General features: G+C 41.4%; 1 protein-coding gene and 1 long non-coding RNA gene across 18 annotated transcripts in view; one reads left to right on the forward strand and one right to left on the reverse strand.

Moving 5' to 3' along the window:
* The window catches only part of LOC143435100 (uncharacterized), a 143,323-nt gene extending 132,121 nt beyond the window's left edge, over positions 1-11,202 (reverse strand). The window contains exon 1 of the long non-coding RNA XR_013105100.1: positions 10,748-11,202. This is a non-coding gene — a long non-coding RNA (uncharacterized LOC143435100). The remainder of the gene's footprint in view (positions 1-10,747) is intronic.
* Positions 1-19,035, forward strand: part of LOC143435099 (uncharacterized) — a 135,596-nt gene that overhangs the window by 99,437 nt on the left and 17,124 nt on the right. For 8 of the 17 annotated variants that reach the window (XM_076916262.1, XM_076916261.1, XM_076916268.1 and 5 more), the window contains 2 exons: positions 14,335-14,491; positions 14,972-16,527. In XM_076916262.1, the coding sequence (XP_076772377.1) occupies positions 14,335-14,491; positions 14,972-15,028 (214 nt within the window). In that variant the 3' untranslated portion in view covers positions 15,029-16,527. Of the gene's footprint in view, positions 1-14,334; positions 14,492-14,971; positions 16,528-16,592; positions 18,097-19,035 lie in introns of those variants that run through there. The other 9 variants (XM_076916264.1, XM_076916265.1, XM_076916273.1 and 6 more) reach the window with 4 other exon arrangements.

The following is a 19,035-nucleotide window of genomic DNA, read 5'->3' on the forward strand; positions in this document are numbered from 1 at the left end:
TAAGGATATTGTTATCCTATAGGATAACTGTATTTTAATATCCCCCTCCTGTGTGTGTGTGTGTGTGTGTGTCTTCCTAGAGTAAAAGGTAGGTTTCCATATGACTTTTTCATAAGGTCTTTATGCATCCCTTCTCACATTTCACCCTTTCCCTGCCACCCTTCTTCCCACTGCAATTTAACCCTTCCCATTCCATTAATTCATTTTAAGGTTCCACATCACTGTTTGCTACTTCCCCTCCCTTTAAAGCCGCACCCCATAGCCCCTTGCTACTTACTGATCTTTATGTGCATTTCAAATCAAGCATACATATCTGAAAACTCGGAACTAGCACCCACAAATGAGAGAAAACATGAGATATTTATCATTCCAGGTCTGGGTTTCCTCGCTCAGAATGATTCCATCCATTTACCTGTGACTTTCACAATTTTGTTTCCCTTGATGGCTGAACAATATTCCATTGTGTAAATGTACCACGTTTTCATTTTCCATTCATCAGCTGCTGGACATCTAGGCTGTTTCCATTTCTTGGTTATTGTGAATGAATAGATGTTAGTAGCAGAATAAGAGTCTTCGGGGTATATGCCTAATGGCATAGCTGTGTAATGTGGAGGCTCTATTTTAGTTTTGTGAGGAACCTCCACACTGATTTCCATAGTGGCTGCACCAGCTGGAACTCGCGCCTGCAGTAAGTGTTCCTCTCTCCCCGTGTTAAATTCTGATAGTAGGATCAGAGCTTGATTCAGCCAAATGGCTGGTTTATAAATAGGAACCCATAAGGGAACACGGATTCAATTAGATTGTAGGAACTGCCTCCAACATTGTGTCCGTGGAAGAAGCAAGGCCTTGAAGCCGGGGGACCAGAGTAAGACTCTAGACTCTGATCCCACTCTGTATTTGGGGGTAAAACATAAACTCTTTGACTGTCTGTTTTCTTGGTTTTTGTTTGTTTTGATGCACTTGGTTCCAGACCTAACAATTTGAGCTTAATACTGCTAGCCACTGGTGGAAAGAGAAAACCAACTCTGCAAGTTATCCTTACACCCAGACCTGCACTATATATATGAGTCACCCCCATCATATAAACACACACACAAATGTAAAAAAAATTAATTGATCATTTCTACCTGATGAGTATAAATATTTAATATATTACAATATACAATTAATAACCTCTAATAGAATATGGCAAGAATTATAGAGAGCTATGGCTATTGTGATCTCCTCATGGGAATGCTTTTTAAATTTTATGGTCCTTTTAAAGGGCAGTTTGTTTGTTTATTTGTTTATTTGTTTTTATTTAAATGGCGTCAAAGACCTTGTCAGCTTCTCAGTCAAGGAGATAAGACTAGTTGGGATATGTGTGTACGTAAGACAAGCCATGCCTTCGTTATTATATTTCTGAAATATTTGGATTTTTGTGACACCATACAGGATTGAAGTTTAATCTAAATTTTTATTCCAGATTGTTTAAATCACCTTCATGAAACAAAACCTTAAGGTGAATGTGGTGGGCTCACATCTGCAATCCCAGCATTTGAAAAACTGAGGCAGGTAGATCAGAAGTTCTAACACAAGCTTGGGATAGTGAGACTATATCCAAAAAGAAAAAAAATTATATATATATATCTCCAGAAAGATGGCTCAGCAGTTTAGAACACTGGCTGCTTTTTCAGAGGACCTGGGTTCAATTCCCAGCACCCACATGGCTGCTCACAATTGTCCATAATTACAGTTCCAGGGGATCCAACACCCTCACACAGACATGAATGCAGACAAAACAGCAATGCACATAAAATAAAATTAAATAAAAAATAAAAAACAAACTAAACTTTGATGCCCTGTTGACAGTTACTTGTGTATTTTAAAACTCTTTTGAAGTTAGGAGTCACTCCTAAGCAATGCCAAGCCTCCAAGACGCTGGGAGTGAGGGCATTTCTTCAGCTTGGTTCCTGTGCACCACACCCAGTCCTGGCCCTCAGTGGAGAACAAAGTAAAAAAAGTACTGGGCAAAGGTGAAGTCAGTTTACCACGCAGACCCCAGTGACCTCCTTAACCAGCTGGAGACCTGAAACTAGAAGTTGTTCTTCTGTAGTCTCCTGCTTACTCAGAAGCCAGCCCAGAGCTGAATCATTCCTGTTGTGGCAGCTTCCCACAGTTGGAAGAATGCCAGGAGGATGACAGTCCCCTGTCAGCCCTACTGAGAGCTGGGCAGTAAGAGCATCCTTCAGGTAAGCGCATCCGAGCAGCACAGCCAAGCGTCTCCCAGCCTCCTCAGCACATCCCATTTCTTTATTGTCCTTTCTGTCAAGCAGATAAGCTCCCCAAGGGTCACGATTCGGATCTCTTTTGCCCATTACTGTATTCCCAGATCTACTGGTTTTGAATACATAAGGTGAATGTTGAGGTAAATTCCAAATTCTTCTGTTTACTGAATCAATGACAAATAGGTATGCATTTCCTTCCCGATGACCAAAGTCAGAAGCAGAAAGCAGAACAACCTCCCTGGGCTAGTTCTCAACCTGAAAAGACTCGTGTTCCTATTGAAAACAGTTTGTTTTCAAACAAACTTTGTGGGGGAAAAAAAAAACCTTACTTAACATTTAAACTGAAGGATATTACCTAATTTCTGTGTTTGTTGAAGAAAGCCTTCCCCCCCTCTTTCAGAAGTTCTGGTAATTTGCAGGGTGAAGGAATCCCCCTTCTCTCTCAGTGGTCACCAGAGACATTATTCCTTCCCTGGCCCTTCCATTTGGGTGTGAGGAGATGGGTCAGGGAAGCAGGAACTTGCCTGATAACTTGTTAAGCACAGTGGATGAGGGCCAAGGCCTTTCTTTTCACCTCAGCCAAGAAGTCCAAGGTCAGGCTTGCTTTGCCTTTCCCAGTCAGCCCCAGTAAATCACTGCCATTTTCCACAAATATTTTCATAACGTTCTGAGACATTCAGATAGCTGTCATTCTGGAGGTGGGACCCTCAGTTCTCCTGCAGTTGGCTGTCTGTTCAGTACAACCACTGCCCACTTGTTTCCTTCATAATGCTTTTGATTGATGTTTCTTCTTATTACCAGGACACAGTTTAAAACCCCGCAACACCATCCGGGTCAGTCTCACCTCTTTACCTTTGCACTCTGTCAACCACGTCCCAAATCCAGGTCTCCTCCTAAGCTCTAAAATAAAAAACCCCGTGGGCTATGCTCTTTATTCCTCATATTTTCTGTGTGTGTAAAGTGTTTTGAATCTATGGGTTTCCTGCTTGTGACATATTTAAACACCAAAACCAAATGGAAATCCACACACTGTTCAAGAGACAAACATAGATTTCTCGTAGGCAAGTAATTGTAGGCATTCTAGTTCAACGGACAAACAAAACTCTACTCTGATTGCCTCTGACCCCAAGATTTACATCTGACTCTCTGGTGTCTCGTTACCTATACAACTACATTTGACATTAAGAGACGTTGGCTTAAAAGGGCCTCATTCCTGTTGATTCAGCTGATCTTCACCTCAAAAAAAAAAAAGTGTCAACACAATAGAGAAGACATAAAGCCTGTAGACAAGAAGAGAACCCTGGCATTTGGATGTGAATATTTTGGTAGAGAAAAAGGCTCAGTGAATGTGTCTTAAAGAAAATTAATATCTTTTTGCCATTCAATTCTTTAGCTATTCCACTATTTTGGTCGTATTTATTGGGAATCGAGATTGTGTGTAGTGGCTGGACCACAAGCATTTGCTGACCCATCAAGGGTCAAAATTCTTCTATGCTATTTGCTAACCCTTACCTTGGCAAGTTAATAAGCTTATTTGTGTCTTAGTTTTCTCATTTGTGCATGGGGTAATAGCATCTAAGTTGTGGAATGTTGTTGGTAAGGATTAAATTAAATGAGATGACACAAATAAATCACTCAGTACAGCTGTGTTTAGTACGTCATAGTCACTCAAACAGTGTTCTTGCCATTATCATCAACATCGCTTTGTAATTAATCCCTTGGCTTTCCCACCTGTTTTTAATTTAGCTACAAAAAAAAAAAAAATCTATTTCTCCACAACTAATTTGTATGGCAGTCCCAGAAGGAACTAAGAAACACTTGTGCATATACACACGCACAATTGTCAATATACTTTTGTTTTATAAATAGAATCTTCCATAACACTTATTTACTTAGCAGCTGGTGATAGAATTGTTATTTATCTCTAAGGGCACATGGCATTTACATTCTATCTACTGTAAATTTTCTTCATTTTTCCATCATTTTTAAAGGATACTCTGTATGTAAAAAAATCAAGGGAAATAATATTGTTTGCATTAACATACCCTTGTCACACCCATGTAGTCCTAAACCTATGTTATGAAGCATGGTGGGGGAAAGTTATATCACACATATCCCCTCCAGTGGGCATCAGTTTTCTAGTTCATAAAAAGATAGTCTCACACTTAGCCTAATGGTATTTAATTATTTGGTCATACAAGACCCATGAGTAGACCTAAAATCTTTATTCAATGCCTTTGAAGATCAGGAGTAAGCATCTACAAACTCATAAAACACTTTCAGTTTTAAAAAGCCCCTGACTCCCTCTGAGGTTCATCTTTGAACCTCATTTGTCCACGAACCACAAGCAACGAATCCTCAGACTACAATAAAGCTTTCCATTTTTTCCACTGAAATTCTAAGCCATATGACTAACACACATTCTTAAAAAAACAATGGAATTGAAGCGGTTTCCTAGATAACCTTTTAATATACACTTCCTGAGTGCTGCCTCATATCTCACTGTTCTGACCAATGGCAGTTGTCACCACATATGTGCTGAGGGTTACACTATCTCCAGGGAAACATTTGCAAGTCAAACCCTTATACAGAACTTGAGTAACGACTTTAGTTCCATAAGAAACTAGTAGTAGACTTCTAGGCACCCCAGACTCTAAAGTGGTTATCACAAGATGAGCTCACATTGCTGGGCACCAAATTCTTATATCCAGCTACTTCTATCGGAAGCTGTGGGTGACATTTTCCACTTTTATAAAGCACTATGCTAGCCAAGAGAAAGAGGAAAGGCTTGCTGATCATAAAATATCTTAAACAAAGGAAGAAAGTAGTGAAGAAGAAGAAAGATCACCCCAGATCTCAGATGACAAAGGTGTATTCGTATTTTAAAATTCTGACCTTTTGCTGGGCAGTGGTGGCCCACGCCTTTAATCCTATCACTTGGGAGGCAGAGGCAGGTGGATTTTTGAGTTCAGAAATTTCTGTTCTACAGAGTGAGTTCCAGGACAGCCAGGGCTAGATACACAGATACACCCTGTCTCAAAAAATAAAAATTAAAAAAAAAATAAAAAATCTGACCTTTCAGGTGGTCGTCATTTATTTATTGAACACAGAATAATCCAACTTCTCATACAATACACATTTTCTCTCACACATATACTAGACATAGGCACACACAGGCATACCTAGTAACATAATTGGGACCACCTGAGCTCACACTAAAGCCCTGGAGTGATTATCATGGAATTAAAGTAAAGACATTACCCAGTCAGTATTGTAGGAAGATTTCTGAAATGATCCTCAGAACATCCCTTCCTCCGGCACAGGCAGACTCTATGAATATGACCATATAATAGGTGTGGCAAGAGGCTTGTGCAGGTAAAAAAAAGATCTCAAATGACATCAATTACAAGAGGTCATCTGAGGTGGGTCTGCCTTTGCCACATGAGTCCTAGAAATCAGATCTGGAGTACAGACAACGGAAGCACAAACATCAGGGCTGGTGCACCATTGCGGAGTAGACATTGGAGAAGCAATGTGGCAGTAGGAAGAACAGTCTCCTGCTAACAGCCAGGAAAGGATGGACTTCAGTTCAGTAACTTCAAGCAACTAGTTTCTTCCAACAAACAGAATGAGGTTGGGAGTGGACTATCCAAATGGAAACTCAGGCCTGACAGCGTCTTGATTGAGTCTTGTGATAGCCTGAGAAGACGCTATAAAGGACTTCTGTCCTACAGAAGTATGAGCTAATGGATGGATGTTGTGTGAAGTCGGCAAATGTATTATCTGTTACCCAGCAACAGAAAACTAACATGTTGATGAAAGACGTTTGTCTTCATCCATTTCAATGGGCAAATCCTGTATCTTCAAGCTGATTTGCTTGAGCAATAAAATAAAGCTGCTTTATACTTTCTGCAAATATTCATTGAGCTTCAGGTATTTGTGGAACAGCATAGGCAGAAATTCATAAAATGATTAAAATTTGATTTTTTTAACAATTCTTTAAGTCAGTGAAAGATCAGGAAAGAAATAGAAGTGAAGCATTTCAAGAGGCTTGGTTTACCACTGGCCACACAGCATAGAGCACAGTGTACATCTGCCTACATTTTAATGTGCACATATAAGTTACTTTTATAACAATTTTTATCATTTATTATCAGTATATATTCAAGCCCTATTATCCAACAACATAAAACTTTTCACAAATGAATTGACCATTTTTAATGCAGTTTTTCTCCTACATCAATTGAATAATACTGGATTTTTATTTTGAATCTTGACTTTCTTTAAGGTATGTTCATATAGCCATCAGGTATGCATTGAGCCTCTGCTATGCATCAGACATGCCCACAGGCCTTCAGTATATAAAGATAATTAAAATGGAAAATAGGTTCGATTTAAGGAGTTTAACAGAACTAACATATAACAATTATACACATATCACCACATACATATATATTATATGTATACATACATATTATATATATACATACATAAGTAAACATGCATGAAAGAATATATCGCATGTAAAATTAGGATGCAAGCTTCTAATATAAAAATCTTTCCTCCTTAACGATAAAGTCCTATACACTCTATTATAAAGTTACAACATTACAATTGACACGCAACACCATTAAGAATCTAGAAATTCCATATTCTGATCTCATTCTGCTAACGGCTCATAAGGGCCGCAGTGTGCATAGCCAGTCACAGCCAGTCTGCTGCCTGGAATTCTAGCTAAATGCCCACTTCTCCACCAGCCATGTCATCAATCAAGTTTGAGGTTTAGTTGCTGTCTTAGTTTGTGTCTTGTTTCTGTGATAAAACCACAGGCTGAGGCCGTTTACTGCTTAGCGTGAACATATTTCTGATTACTGAGAGTCCTCAGTTCAAAGAGGCATGTCCTTGTTTTAGCTCGGGTCATTGTATATTACTGTGTTTGCCACAGCAAGTTCAAAGGGAGGGAAAGTGCATGCAATTAGCATGGAAGGTAGGAAACATGTCGCGGGCCAACAGGGTTGAGGAGGTAGGTGATGACGTGCCATGTACAGAGATCAGGAGTTCAAAAACAGAATGCCATCTGCATGGTTTCTGACTCAGAAAAAAAGAGCAACTTGTGTGTGGTTCCTAGCCTTGTCCATTTAAGTAGTTTATTTGCCAGTTTTCAATTTATCCAAAAACTTACTTTAATAAAGTGTCTCAGAATCGTCTAAGCAAAGCAAAAGCAAATGAATCCAACAGCCTTTAAGGATATTTTACTTTAAATACTTTAAATAAAGCACCATTTGCTTTATTTAATTTTTTAAAATTACACAGGCACTTGTATGATTCCTAGATATTTTATTCCTCACTCTCCTCTGATCTCCCCCTCTCTCCTGATGGACCCCTTCTTCTCAACATGTCCCGTTTCCTACGTGTGTGTGTGTGTGTGTGTGTGTGTGTGTGAGAGAGAGAGAGAGAGAGAGAGAGAGAGAGAGAGAGAGAGAGACTGAGTTTACTTACATCTTCTTACCAATAATGGATGAGATGTATTTTTAATATACCATTTTCATTAATTCATGTAGTATGTCATACATGCATGCAAATATATTTGGATCATATTCACCTTCCTCTACTCCCCCTGATGCCTCCAAGGTCTACTCCCCTTCCTCCTCATTCCCACCCAAGTTCTTTAAAACCAACAACATTGAGTCCAGTGTTTATTGTGCATACACTTGTGGGTGTGGGTCACCCACTGGAGCACGGACAACTTACTAAGGGCCCCGGCCCTAAGGAAGACTGATTCTCCCTCCTCTAAAGGCCAGCAGCTGTCAATAGATCCTCAGCTAGAGGTGGGATTGTTGGTCTTCTGGCAAGCTTGATCTTAGGTAAGACTTGAGCAGGCAAATACAGCTGTCGAGTTCATGAGTGTCCTATCTGACCCAGTCCTTCCTGACCTCTGGCCCTTACAATCCTGCTACTTCTGTATGATGAGATGATATAGCTATGGCATTAAGAGCCAATCACTCTACATTACTTATCTTATGAACTTTGGCCTTAAGATGCTACCTCCGATGTTGTACGAAGCATCTCCGATTATAGGTATGTGCAGCAGTAATCTGGTTAGAGCCCCGCGTACTTTTCAACAACTTGATCATTCAGTGAAACAATAATACTATATTCCCCACTAGGGCCTATGATCTCCCAGCTGTGGGCTATTGGCCAGATTTACAAATTCAGGCATGAGTTCTTTCCTATGAAAAAGGCCTCAAGACCAATAAGAAAGTGGTTGGTTATACCCACTACAGTCATGGGACTATGGTTCTAGAGAACTCCTGCGACCTTAAAGCAGCTATTCTCAACCTCTGGATAGTGACCCATTGAAATCAAACAGCCCTTTTACGAGAGTTGTATATCAGGTGTTTATGATTCATAGAAGCAGCAAAATTACAGTTATGAAGTAGCAATGAAAGTAACTTTATGATGGGGGGGAGGGTCACCACAACTCGAGGAACCACAACTCGAGGAACTGTATTAAAGGGCCACAGCATTAGGAAGGTTGAGAACCACTGCCTTAAACTAAAAGCCCTAATAAACCCACCCAAAGTACCTGTGACACTCAGTTTTAGTTTCATGTAGTTAAAGGCTATGTAGAAAACCAGTAATTCGGTGCTTTGTGGTACAGACCCAAATCTGACTCTAGAGAAGAACAGATGTGATCTGAAGGGGCTGAATGGAAAGATCAGCCCTCGGTGTAGGGGGCACCAGACAATTGCTTTGAGGCCCCCAAAAGGCAGGAAAACAAAAGAATTATTCTAACTCTACCTTAGCATGGGAACACCCTTCCTCTCCTTCAGTCAAACATCAGAACACTATGGGGCACAGCCTGTGGACTCCCAGACTTGTCTCTTTGGCCCCCCACCAGATTCCCAAGCCTTTGCTTGGACTGAGAGACGCTTCGGGCAGGGCATTCAAAGTCTCCAGCTTGCAGATGATCTGCTATAGAACCTCTCAGCTTCCATGATAACTTGAGCTGATTCCCCTAGTAAATTCTCCACCTGTCATTATTCTCTCAAGAGGACCCTGACAAATAGACTCCTGCGGTGCACCTTGCCTGGCCACTGATAATTGAATTAAATTGCTGGTGGCATTACACTGACTGGACAGGAAAGGAAGCTGTGTTTGTGTGAGGTTTAAAATTGTTTTTCCTTTTGTGTTCAATATTTCTCCTAGTTGCTACAGTGTTGGTGACATTTATCATTCTTTTTAGCAATCCACACCTGAGCCCTATGGTAATGGAGAAGGTTCCTAATGAGCCAGAACCTGCTTCCTGCTAGGAGAGCTAAAAATATCAGCTCTTCAGTTCCCTAGCCCCCTCCACAGCTAGAACAGGACTATGAATTACAAAAAAAAAAAAAAAAAAAAAAAAAAAAAAAAAAAAAAAAAAAAAAAAACATAAAACACTACAAGCACAACTTTCTAACACCCCTTAAGTTTGTAATAAAAGAATTTGGACTGTTATTTTCCTGGACCTTGTTATGATGCCTCCGCTCCACCCCATTCCAACTTTAAAGACCTTTCCCTGAAAGCCCTCAGCCTGGCACCACACACCTTCACACCTGCATAGCCAGGGTGCCTCTCCCCTGTGACTGTACAATGCTGGTAATTAATGAACGGATTAAGTGGAATTGTACAACTGAACTCAAGTTCTTAAATGTCATCATTGGGGAAAAGAAACAAAGGGTAAAGCAGTCAACTAAAACATTGTAGAAAGTGCTTAAAATCCCACTCAATTGTTATTAGCTATATTGCTGGGGGGGGGAGCACATTTTAAGTATCTTTAGAAAATCAGTTTCCTGGGTTAAACTTATTTCCAACACTGTAACTTTAACTTAGAAGGAAATGAGGCCAAAATACATACAAGGGCTAAAAGGTAAGGATGAGAAGGTGGCTTCTCCCAGCCGTGCTCAGGAGTCTCAGCCCCAATACAGCTAAGAATCTCTGAAGGAAACTGACATTGGCTGTATTTTAGAAAGGCCTGAATCCCGCCAGATAAACATAACAGTAGTTACGTGCAGCAGGGGCTATGGTAGAGAGGATTCCAAGCCGTCTATCTCTTTATTGCCAACAGAGGTCCTGTAGCACAGTAAAAAACAGTTACAGTAAGATAAAGACCTTCTGGTTTGCCCTGGGGTTCCTGAATGTGACTCTTGTCAAGTAGCAATACATTTCTGTTCTTGTTTCTACATACCCTTGCTCTAGCAACAGTAATGGAGGTTAATAATAATAATAATAACAACAATAATAATAATACACTTTCAAGAAGATAGCCTTTACTTGACTTCTCTAGTATAAATGCTGCAGATAGCTATGGGAGTACTGTCTTCTGATAACCAGAGTTGATCAGATAACCACACTAGAATTAGCTATCTGTGGCTGTGATCTGGTTAACACCCATCTCTGTGGTTCCTTATATGTTCTCTCAGTGCCCAGCAATTTCTCACCTGAGACACTCCTTAAAGATGGCAGTGCTGCTGGACCATAAAACCCTGGGGTTGAAGCTTCTAGGTCTGCATTTCGTGAGCTCTTTCTGTGATCCTCAAGTGTCCTGAAGTTAAGGAAGTGCCTCTCTGAAGTAGTCAGGACTACTCACAGGGAGCTGAAATCACTTGTATTGAAGACGTGGCCTGGGTAACTAAGATTCTGGTCCCATGGAGATGGCTTAGCGCTCTGGGTAAATCCAGGGAGTCAGGAACTCATCTGGTTGCTGTTCCTCATCTAAGAACAGAGCCTCCCAAATGGGCCTCTTTCTCTTTGGACATTTCTAACTTTTAGTCACCACTATAGGCAGATTTGCCATGAGCCCACCAAACCATCTGAAATGCAATGAATTATTTCCACGTGTAGGGAAGCCCCTCAACAAACTGTTTTGTTAGAGTCACTTTGGGATCCTGGCAACTAGAATTCACCTAGATCCTGACAGGTTTTCTCCTTTTTCAAATAGTCTGAAATACATTTTGTGCTTTCTTTTGTTTGGAGGAGGGAGAAGGTCTTACTAGATACCCGAAGGCTGGCTTTGAGTTCAGCATCCGCCTGCCTCACCCTCCCAAGGCCTGAGACTAAAAGTATGCACCACCATGAAATCTGTTTTAGCATTGTTAAAGGCTTCCATGTAAATGTAGTCATCAACTAGTAGAAAGAAAGAAAGAGAGAAAGAAAGAAAGAAAGAAAAGGAGGAAGAAAGAAAGGAGAGAAAAAAGAAAGTCTGAGAGAGAAAGAGAAGAAAAGAGGATACCCCCCCCACACCTCGCAAAAGGATAATCAAAGTTAGACACAGCAAATGTTAATAAATGTGTCCGAGTCCTAAATAGCCCAAAGACACCACAGAAGTGGGAATAGCAACCTGCCCAACAGAAAGAGGACTCTCAGACAGACCGATTGGCATTGGTTGGCATAAAGGATAGGTGAGAGCTGAAGCTTCAGGGAGAAAGGCTGTGAACTACGGAGCCTGAGATCACTAAAGATGATTGGCTCTCTTCCGGCTGATAAATACTGGTAACTGGGTGAAGCATTGCCCTTAGTACATCTGGTACTTCAAAACCCATAATCAAGGCACAAACTGAAATTTGAGTCGGCCATCGTCATTGGACACATTGTCTCTGAGGTGACTCTCTCTGAACTGCGTGTGCATGAGCGTGTGCATGTGTGTGCGCACGCGTGTGTGCGTGTGTGTGTGTGTGTGTGTGTGTGTAATGAGCACTGCAAGTGTAATCACTGGCCTTCGGCTTGGGACAATGTGGCAATTGCAGGTGCTGAAAGGCGGATTATCAGCTTTCTGGCAGCTCAGAGTCAGGTGGCTCCAGCTTTGTAAAGTGGGTCAATATTTGGACAATTGATTTTTCTCCTGGTCCTTTCAGTTTCCAAATGTTAAAGGAAAGGGCAGAAACCGTATTGGCTGTGAGACACCGGAGAAGGGCCAGGTGAACCCGAGTCACTTTCCTTAGCTGCCATCATGAAGAAACAAAATCTCAGGTATTAAAACCAGAAACTGAGAGAACAAGCCGAACTCCCTTGGCTGTCTTTCTAGTGACACAGGAATCTGTGAGCAAATGATATGCAGGTATCACATCAAAGAAGTTAGTACGTGTTAAATGCAGTCCTACCAGAGTGACAACATTTGTTATTTTCAAGCTATTTTACCGAGAAATTCCATATTTCTAGAAAAATCAACTGAGAGACATTCCTCCTAAATATGCTTTATGTTTTGAGGTCGTGTGTGTGTGTGTGTGTGTGTGTGTGTGTGTTTAAAAATAGTGCTCTCACTTGAGAAATTAACATAGCAATTAAAATTCTTTGGGAACTTTTTAAGCCATGTAAACTCACAAGGAATTAACTCACTCACCAAATATTTCTTGAACACTTATGTGCCAGGTAAGAGTCTACTGCTTATTTCAAAGAAACTGACAACCCATGAATGAGGTAGACACCTGAGCAAATATTTAATTAGACCCAATAAAATGTGGTATTATAGTATGGGTATGTAAATACAGTACAAAGAATTAGGAAGAGAACATCTTTGAAAAGTAAAAATTGTTATAGTCTAGAATATTTTGTGGCTTCAGTTTAAAAATAGCATTAATAAATCATTTTCATTGTACATATTCAAACCACAATGACAAACAAAGCTATATATGAAATGGTGAAAAGCAAGAAAAAAAATAAACTATACTTTGAAGAGAAATCTCATTTCACAGATGGTCATTTATTGATTGGGATGTGTGTGTGTGTGTGTGTGTGTGTGTGTGTGTGTGTGTGTGTACAGCAGAGTGCTTCATAGCTATCTGCAAAAATTGTACTGAGTTTGAGAGCCACAGAGCCAAGTTCTGTCCCTGAGGATTCACTGTCTTCAGAGAAACTAAGTAAATAACTATATTTACCAATGTTACCAACGAAGCACAGAAGGCTGTTCGGTGGCAGCTAGAGTCAGATCTTCTTGGAGAACACGAACAAAAAGCACAACAAGAGTTATAAGTAAAGTCCAAACCCTTGCAATAGGAAGTGGACTAAGAGCCTACCATTGACAGCTGAGGCTGGCACAAATCTGGCAGGTGTGGATTTGCATACGAGCAGCTACTTCAGGTAGGGTAGGGCGGCACCTGCAGCCACAAACGCAGGTGTTTGGCATCGTTTTTGAAAATTTAGCTACTAAATTACAGTCTCCTGTTCTTAACTTCCAAGCACTTTCTGAATATTAACCTGGCCTTAGGCTCCATCTTCCTCAAAGAGAGCCAGGAATTTAATACCAGGCAAGGAGCTACGAAACCCAAATAAAGCTAATTCCCATTGTTCTTGTCTGCGCTCATAGGACCACCGCACATCTAACTGAACTAAACCCAGAGCTGGGTCTGAAACCCCAAACGACTGAATAGAGACAGGTTAAAAGCCTTACTTTGAATAACTATGCCTTAGGTTGTATAAACATGTACATGTTGTTACAGGGATGAAAACCATCCAAGAATGAGAGAGTAAAAATATCTCAATCACCTTTTTTTTTTAGTTAAAATTGCACAGTTTTAGGTTAAATAACTAAAAAAGGCCAATCATCCTTTCTTAATATAAAAATTTGTGATCGGGGAATTATATAGAATAAATATATCATGCACATTTTCAATTCTTCCACTCCCAACACAGCTCCTCCAGACTCTGAGGAGAATTCCCTCAGAAATCTTCTACACAGAAATGATTTCTCCAAGGTTAAATATAAGTACTTATCAGTATGAAAAAAATTACACTTCACTTTGTTTCAAAATTAACAGCTTATTTTTTCACTGAATTTTTTCATTCGGTGCCTTTATTAAATGCCAGTGTTAGCTGTTGCATCTTCTGCCCATTTTCCCCATTTGTCTATGGTTTTTGTTGTTGATTTATGGTCATTTTAAACAGTCTGAGTGGCAATTCTTTCTGTGAAGTCGTGATGAAAAGGCAGAAAAAATATCGAATAATCACAAGTAAATTCTAGGGTTTGGGCTATAAATGAGACGAATCTTATCATAACATTTTCATTTGCCTATGCTTTTCCTATTTCATGCAGGCAGCTCTGCCCATCACCAGCTCTGGCTTCTGTCCCTATCACCAGTGTGTGCCTTCTGGAGATGGACACAGCAGTGAGGAAGGAAGAACAGGCTGCCTGTCGTCCAGGACCCTTATTTCAGCCATCAATAGCACTGAGCCAGGAGACCAAGAGGCAGGTATAAAAACGGAAGAAATTGTCAGGTTCTGAGCTGGATGTGTTGACTCAGATTTCTGCAGGAAAGCCCAGTTGCCATGTTCAGCAAAATGTTGAAAGTCTACCCATCAACACAGACGAAGAGATAATCTACCCCGTAGACATGTACAGCCTAAGCATGGTGTTCACCTTCCGTTTCTGCTGGATAAGCTCAATCTTTTCCTCTGGGTTGGACATGACCAAGAGTAATCATTAATCAGAATGGCTGTGATCATCCCCCTCCAGCCCTTCACAAAATTGGGCTGAGTGGGGAGTGAGAGATACAGATAATGATGATCACCAGTTTCTTCAGGACTGTAGTCACCCAGTAAATTCTCCAGTTATACAACCCTTAGGTTGCCCCTAGTACTTTGCCATGTTGTAGCTGCCTTTGAGTCTCCCATGCGCCTCCTATTAAGTAACCCGAATAAACTCACCGATTCAGTCCCTTCATCCTTGACAGAATCACTTCTATACATCATCTCAAGGAGAGTCATACAACGATGACATTGGAACTTAGCCATCAGCTCAAAACCATTTGATATCAAGCTTCTCCAATTAGTCAGAGGGATCCTTCTGGTGAGCTCACTGTCTCTCAGATCTTTGTTCTATTACTGCAGCAAAACTTTGCACAGATTTTTTTTTTTAAATGACTGTTGATGCCAACATTCATCCCAAGCTCCTCAAAAGGGCTCCTATCTGTCTGTCCTGCTGGCACCAATTTTAAACAACTGAACACAGCAAACATGGGTGTTATAGCAGCCACTAGGCTCCCTGCTCTAAGATATTTTTACAGTTTACAGATGTGGACAGTTATTGGATACAATCATCAACATCTATGATTAACTCACCAGCTTAATGCTTACACAAGCTTTTCCTGAGCCCATCAAATTTTTACATCCGACACTGCAGCTTGCCAAGACTGACTGGCCTGCTCGAAAATCATATGGATAGTAAGTGATAGGTCCCAGATTTAAACAATGTCCGCCTGGGGCTAGAGAGTCTGATAGTCATTCAGAGATAAGAACTATATTTAAACTCCGAGCTCAGGAAGGTGTTTGGGCTTGAATGAGGATCTGTAAGACTCACTTCCATAAGGTCTGGAGTTGAGTATTAGTAGACCAGCTACATGGACATGCAACTCGAATTGTTATAAAAGGGACTATCCTTGGTTTGATGTGGTCGATGTGACATCGGTTAACAATCATTGGGCCAAGGGACTCTGCATTTCATTTTGCATTAGGCTTTGAAAATTATACATCTAAGTGAATGACAATGCTCCGGGGATAAGACAAACTTGAGAATAATGGCAAGGCAAGGGGCAGAATCTTGGCAAGCGCAACCTGGCAGTGTTGGCCATGAAGACTTTGGAAAGCAGGAAGAAACCAACTGGGAGGGGATACAGCAGAAAGTGAAGAACCGGTTTTACGAGGGACAGATGAAGTGCTGATTCTCAGAATGAGAACGTTGTCTTTTGACAGGTTAGATCGCAGGAAACAAATCTGCCAGAGGTCAGGTTGAGCCAGACCAGGAAGTGACAAAAATCACAGAACCTATTTGTGGAAGGATTTTGGTTCTGAAGGGACAAGGGCATGGAAAGTGATCAAGGGCCAGGCCCATCAATTTTATGCTCATACAAATCGAGAGACAATACAGAGGAGCCAGGGAAGATAGAACGTAAGGACGCAGAAGTTGGTACTCAGTAGCTGCTTCCTCCCACTAACTCGGGAACAGAACTCCAGGTATGGGGTTAGGAGCGGAGGATCAGTTCCAGCAGGTAAGACAGACAGCATAGCAGGCGGCAATGCTGAGTGATGGAGCCACCAGCATCGGGAGCCCTATCTCTGACCACACCTAGCACTTTGTTCCATAGTTATTATGAATTTAAGATGAAAGCCAATGACATATGCCCATCCAATTGTTTCTAGTGCTTCAGAATTATGTGGAGAGTAGCCTGTCTCTCAATTGCTTTTATTCTATTATAGATCTAGATTTTAGAAAAATAAAAAGCAGAAGGAATTCAATTTTCTGTTTCTTAGTGGGGGAATCCCAGTAAGCTGTGTTGTTGTTCATTCTCTCATTAGATTCATCTTTGAACTTGCATCACCTCTACAAGCCTAGGAAGCTCCAAGACTTTTCATACACAAAATCTCATTGAATCGTCACAAAACTTCTGCATTGCCCTCAGGATCATACAGAAGAGGAAACTGGAGTTCAAAGGGTTAAGGATTAATTTTCATGAAAACATGCATGATGATACATATCTGTAACCCCAGCACTTGGGATCATGGGTCAGGAAGTTCATGAGCTGGAGGCCAGTCTGATTCACGTACTGAGTTCAAGGCTAGCTACATACATTGAAATGACTTTGTGATTTACAGTAAACACTACACAGATAGTACCACCTGATATTGGTAAACTTCTCTAAGTGGCAGGTGTGTGTGTGTGTTGTATGCATATGTGTGCAGTATGCCTGTGTGGGTAAACCTTGCCTGTGCACGTGCGTGTAGAAGCCAAAAGTTGATGTCAGGAATCTTTCTCTGTCATTCTTCAGATTCTTTTAAAGACAGGGTCTCTCGCTGAACCTGGAGTTCACTATTTGCACCAGGTTGGTATCAGTGAACCCCCAAGATCCATCAATATCTACACCATTGAGGGCTGAGCTTTCTCCGCCTGATTACCTATAAATAAGTTAGGACAGTCTGCCCAGAGGCGACATCACAGTGAGCTTAGCCCTCACAAATCAATCATTAATCCAAACAACGCCTTGCAGACTTGCCTACAGGCAATCTGATGGAGGTATTTTCTCAGTGAGGTTCCCCTTCCCTGATAACATGTGCTTGTGTCAAGTTGACAAAAAAAAGCAAAAACACCTAACCAGGACACACCAGCTTTTTACACTGGTGCTAGAGATCCAATCTCTGGTCCTCAGGCCTTCAAGTTTTCCCAACAAACACTTTACTCAGCCACTTCAATTCACCTTATAGAGGACCAAGGTGACCTGCCCAAAGTCACCTAACTAGTAAGTGGAGTCAGTGTTTTTAGTGTAAAAACTCATTCTACCTTCAGAAACTACATTCAGAGCTGTGCTTCTCCAGTGGACCATGTCAGGAATGCATACATTATCCCTGGTCATGCTGTCTGAGGAGGTACAGCCTGCAGCTGGAGCTTGCAGATGGACAGAAGTGAGTGGCATTGGGAGTTTTCCTCAGAGAAGGTAAAATGTAAATAAAGAAAAACCAAAACAAACAAACAACAGCAACGAAGAAAAACCAGGAAGCTTTGGATACAGGTAACTATCGTTCTGTAGGAAGCTGTCCAACCTGGGAGCCAGCCCGTGCGCTTGTCCACATGGCAGTTGTGGACACCGAATGGAGAAAATGAAAGCAACACCAGCTTCTCTCATAAAAAGAGGTCAGGCTAAGGACAAGCGGCTCAGCCTGAAGCCGCAGAAGTCCAAGGGAGCCAGAGGCCAAAGCCTCAAAACTCGGGGAGCCTTGGAAACCAAATCTTAATGAAGAGTCAGACCCTAGAATAAAGCAAAACACAAAAGCTCCGGTCAAATACAAAGTAAGTTGATAATTCTAAGCCTGTTCTAGATTCTCTTTTACAGATAGTTGGCTCAAATCTCCACGGAGCCTCTAAATGCTGTAACATGCTATGCAAACCCCCGGGACGGAAATGTAGGACTACGAATGGCACAGGTCAGTAGTAACTCAAGGGGCTAGCGTTCAAGGGGAATTTCTTTTTGGCTTAACTAAGCAATGACAGCAGCAGCAAGTTCCCAGGACCACACACTCTAGACAGTGTCTTCTACACAAGCTTCCATCCCTACCCACAATGCCTTCCGATGTCTCATCCCTACCTTCGTGGTTGCAACCTGACCCCTGAATCTCTTCCCAGAGCTTCAGGCCAGAGTTCATCACAACCTCCTAAGCATTTCACACTGATCTCTTCCTCTTGGAAGTTTGCCAAACCGATTCCACAGGTTTCTCTAAGTGAGAGGTAACCTCAGCATCAGCCACGGCCTTCATTCTTACTGGAGCAAGAGAAGATGCTAAGTTTCTATAGAAAAACCATATGTTGAGTGTGCGCATGCACACGAGGACACACATATTCTCACACTCCTCACACATGCCATAGGCAGCTTATCTGTAGTTGATTTCCCAAAGGGAGAACCCGAATTGGAAGACTCATCCTGAGAAGATGACATGGGCGGTGAGCATCGCCAGAAGCATTAAAATGGATGAGATCGGTTCTGCTCCTGGCACAAGTCCACCCTGCTCAGGCTGCAGCGATATCGCAGGCCTGCTGGTTCATCAGCAGCCCTCCAAGGACAGCTGCTATTTGGTGGCTTGAATGCATTCCTGTTTGGCATGTGTTCTCCCGTTGTTGAATATCTGAAGTTTGTCATTTAGCAAAGCAGACACAGAAGGAGTCTACTCCCAGGGCTTGACTGAAGAAGACATGGCTGACTAGACAGAATTCTTCTTTAGTAACTTTATCTTTCACTATTCACAGTATTTA

The sequence above is a fragment of the Arvicanthis niloticus genome, chromosome 19, assembly GCF_011762505.2.
Source record: "Arvicanthis niloticus isolate mArvNil1 chromosome 19, mArvNil1.pat.X, whole genome shotgun sequence".
Lineage (NCBI taxonomy): Eukaryota > Metazoa > Chordata > Mammalia > Rodentia > Muridae > Arvicanthis > Arvicanthis niloticus.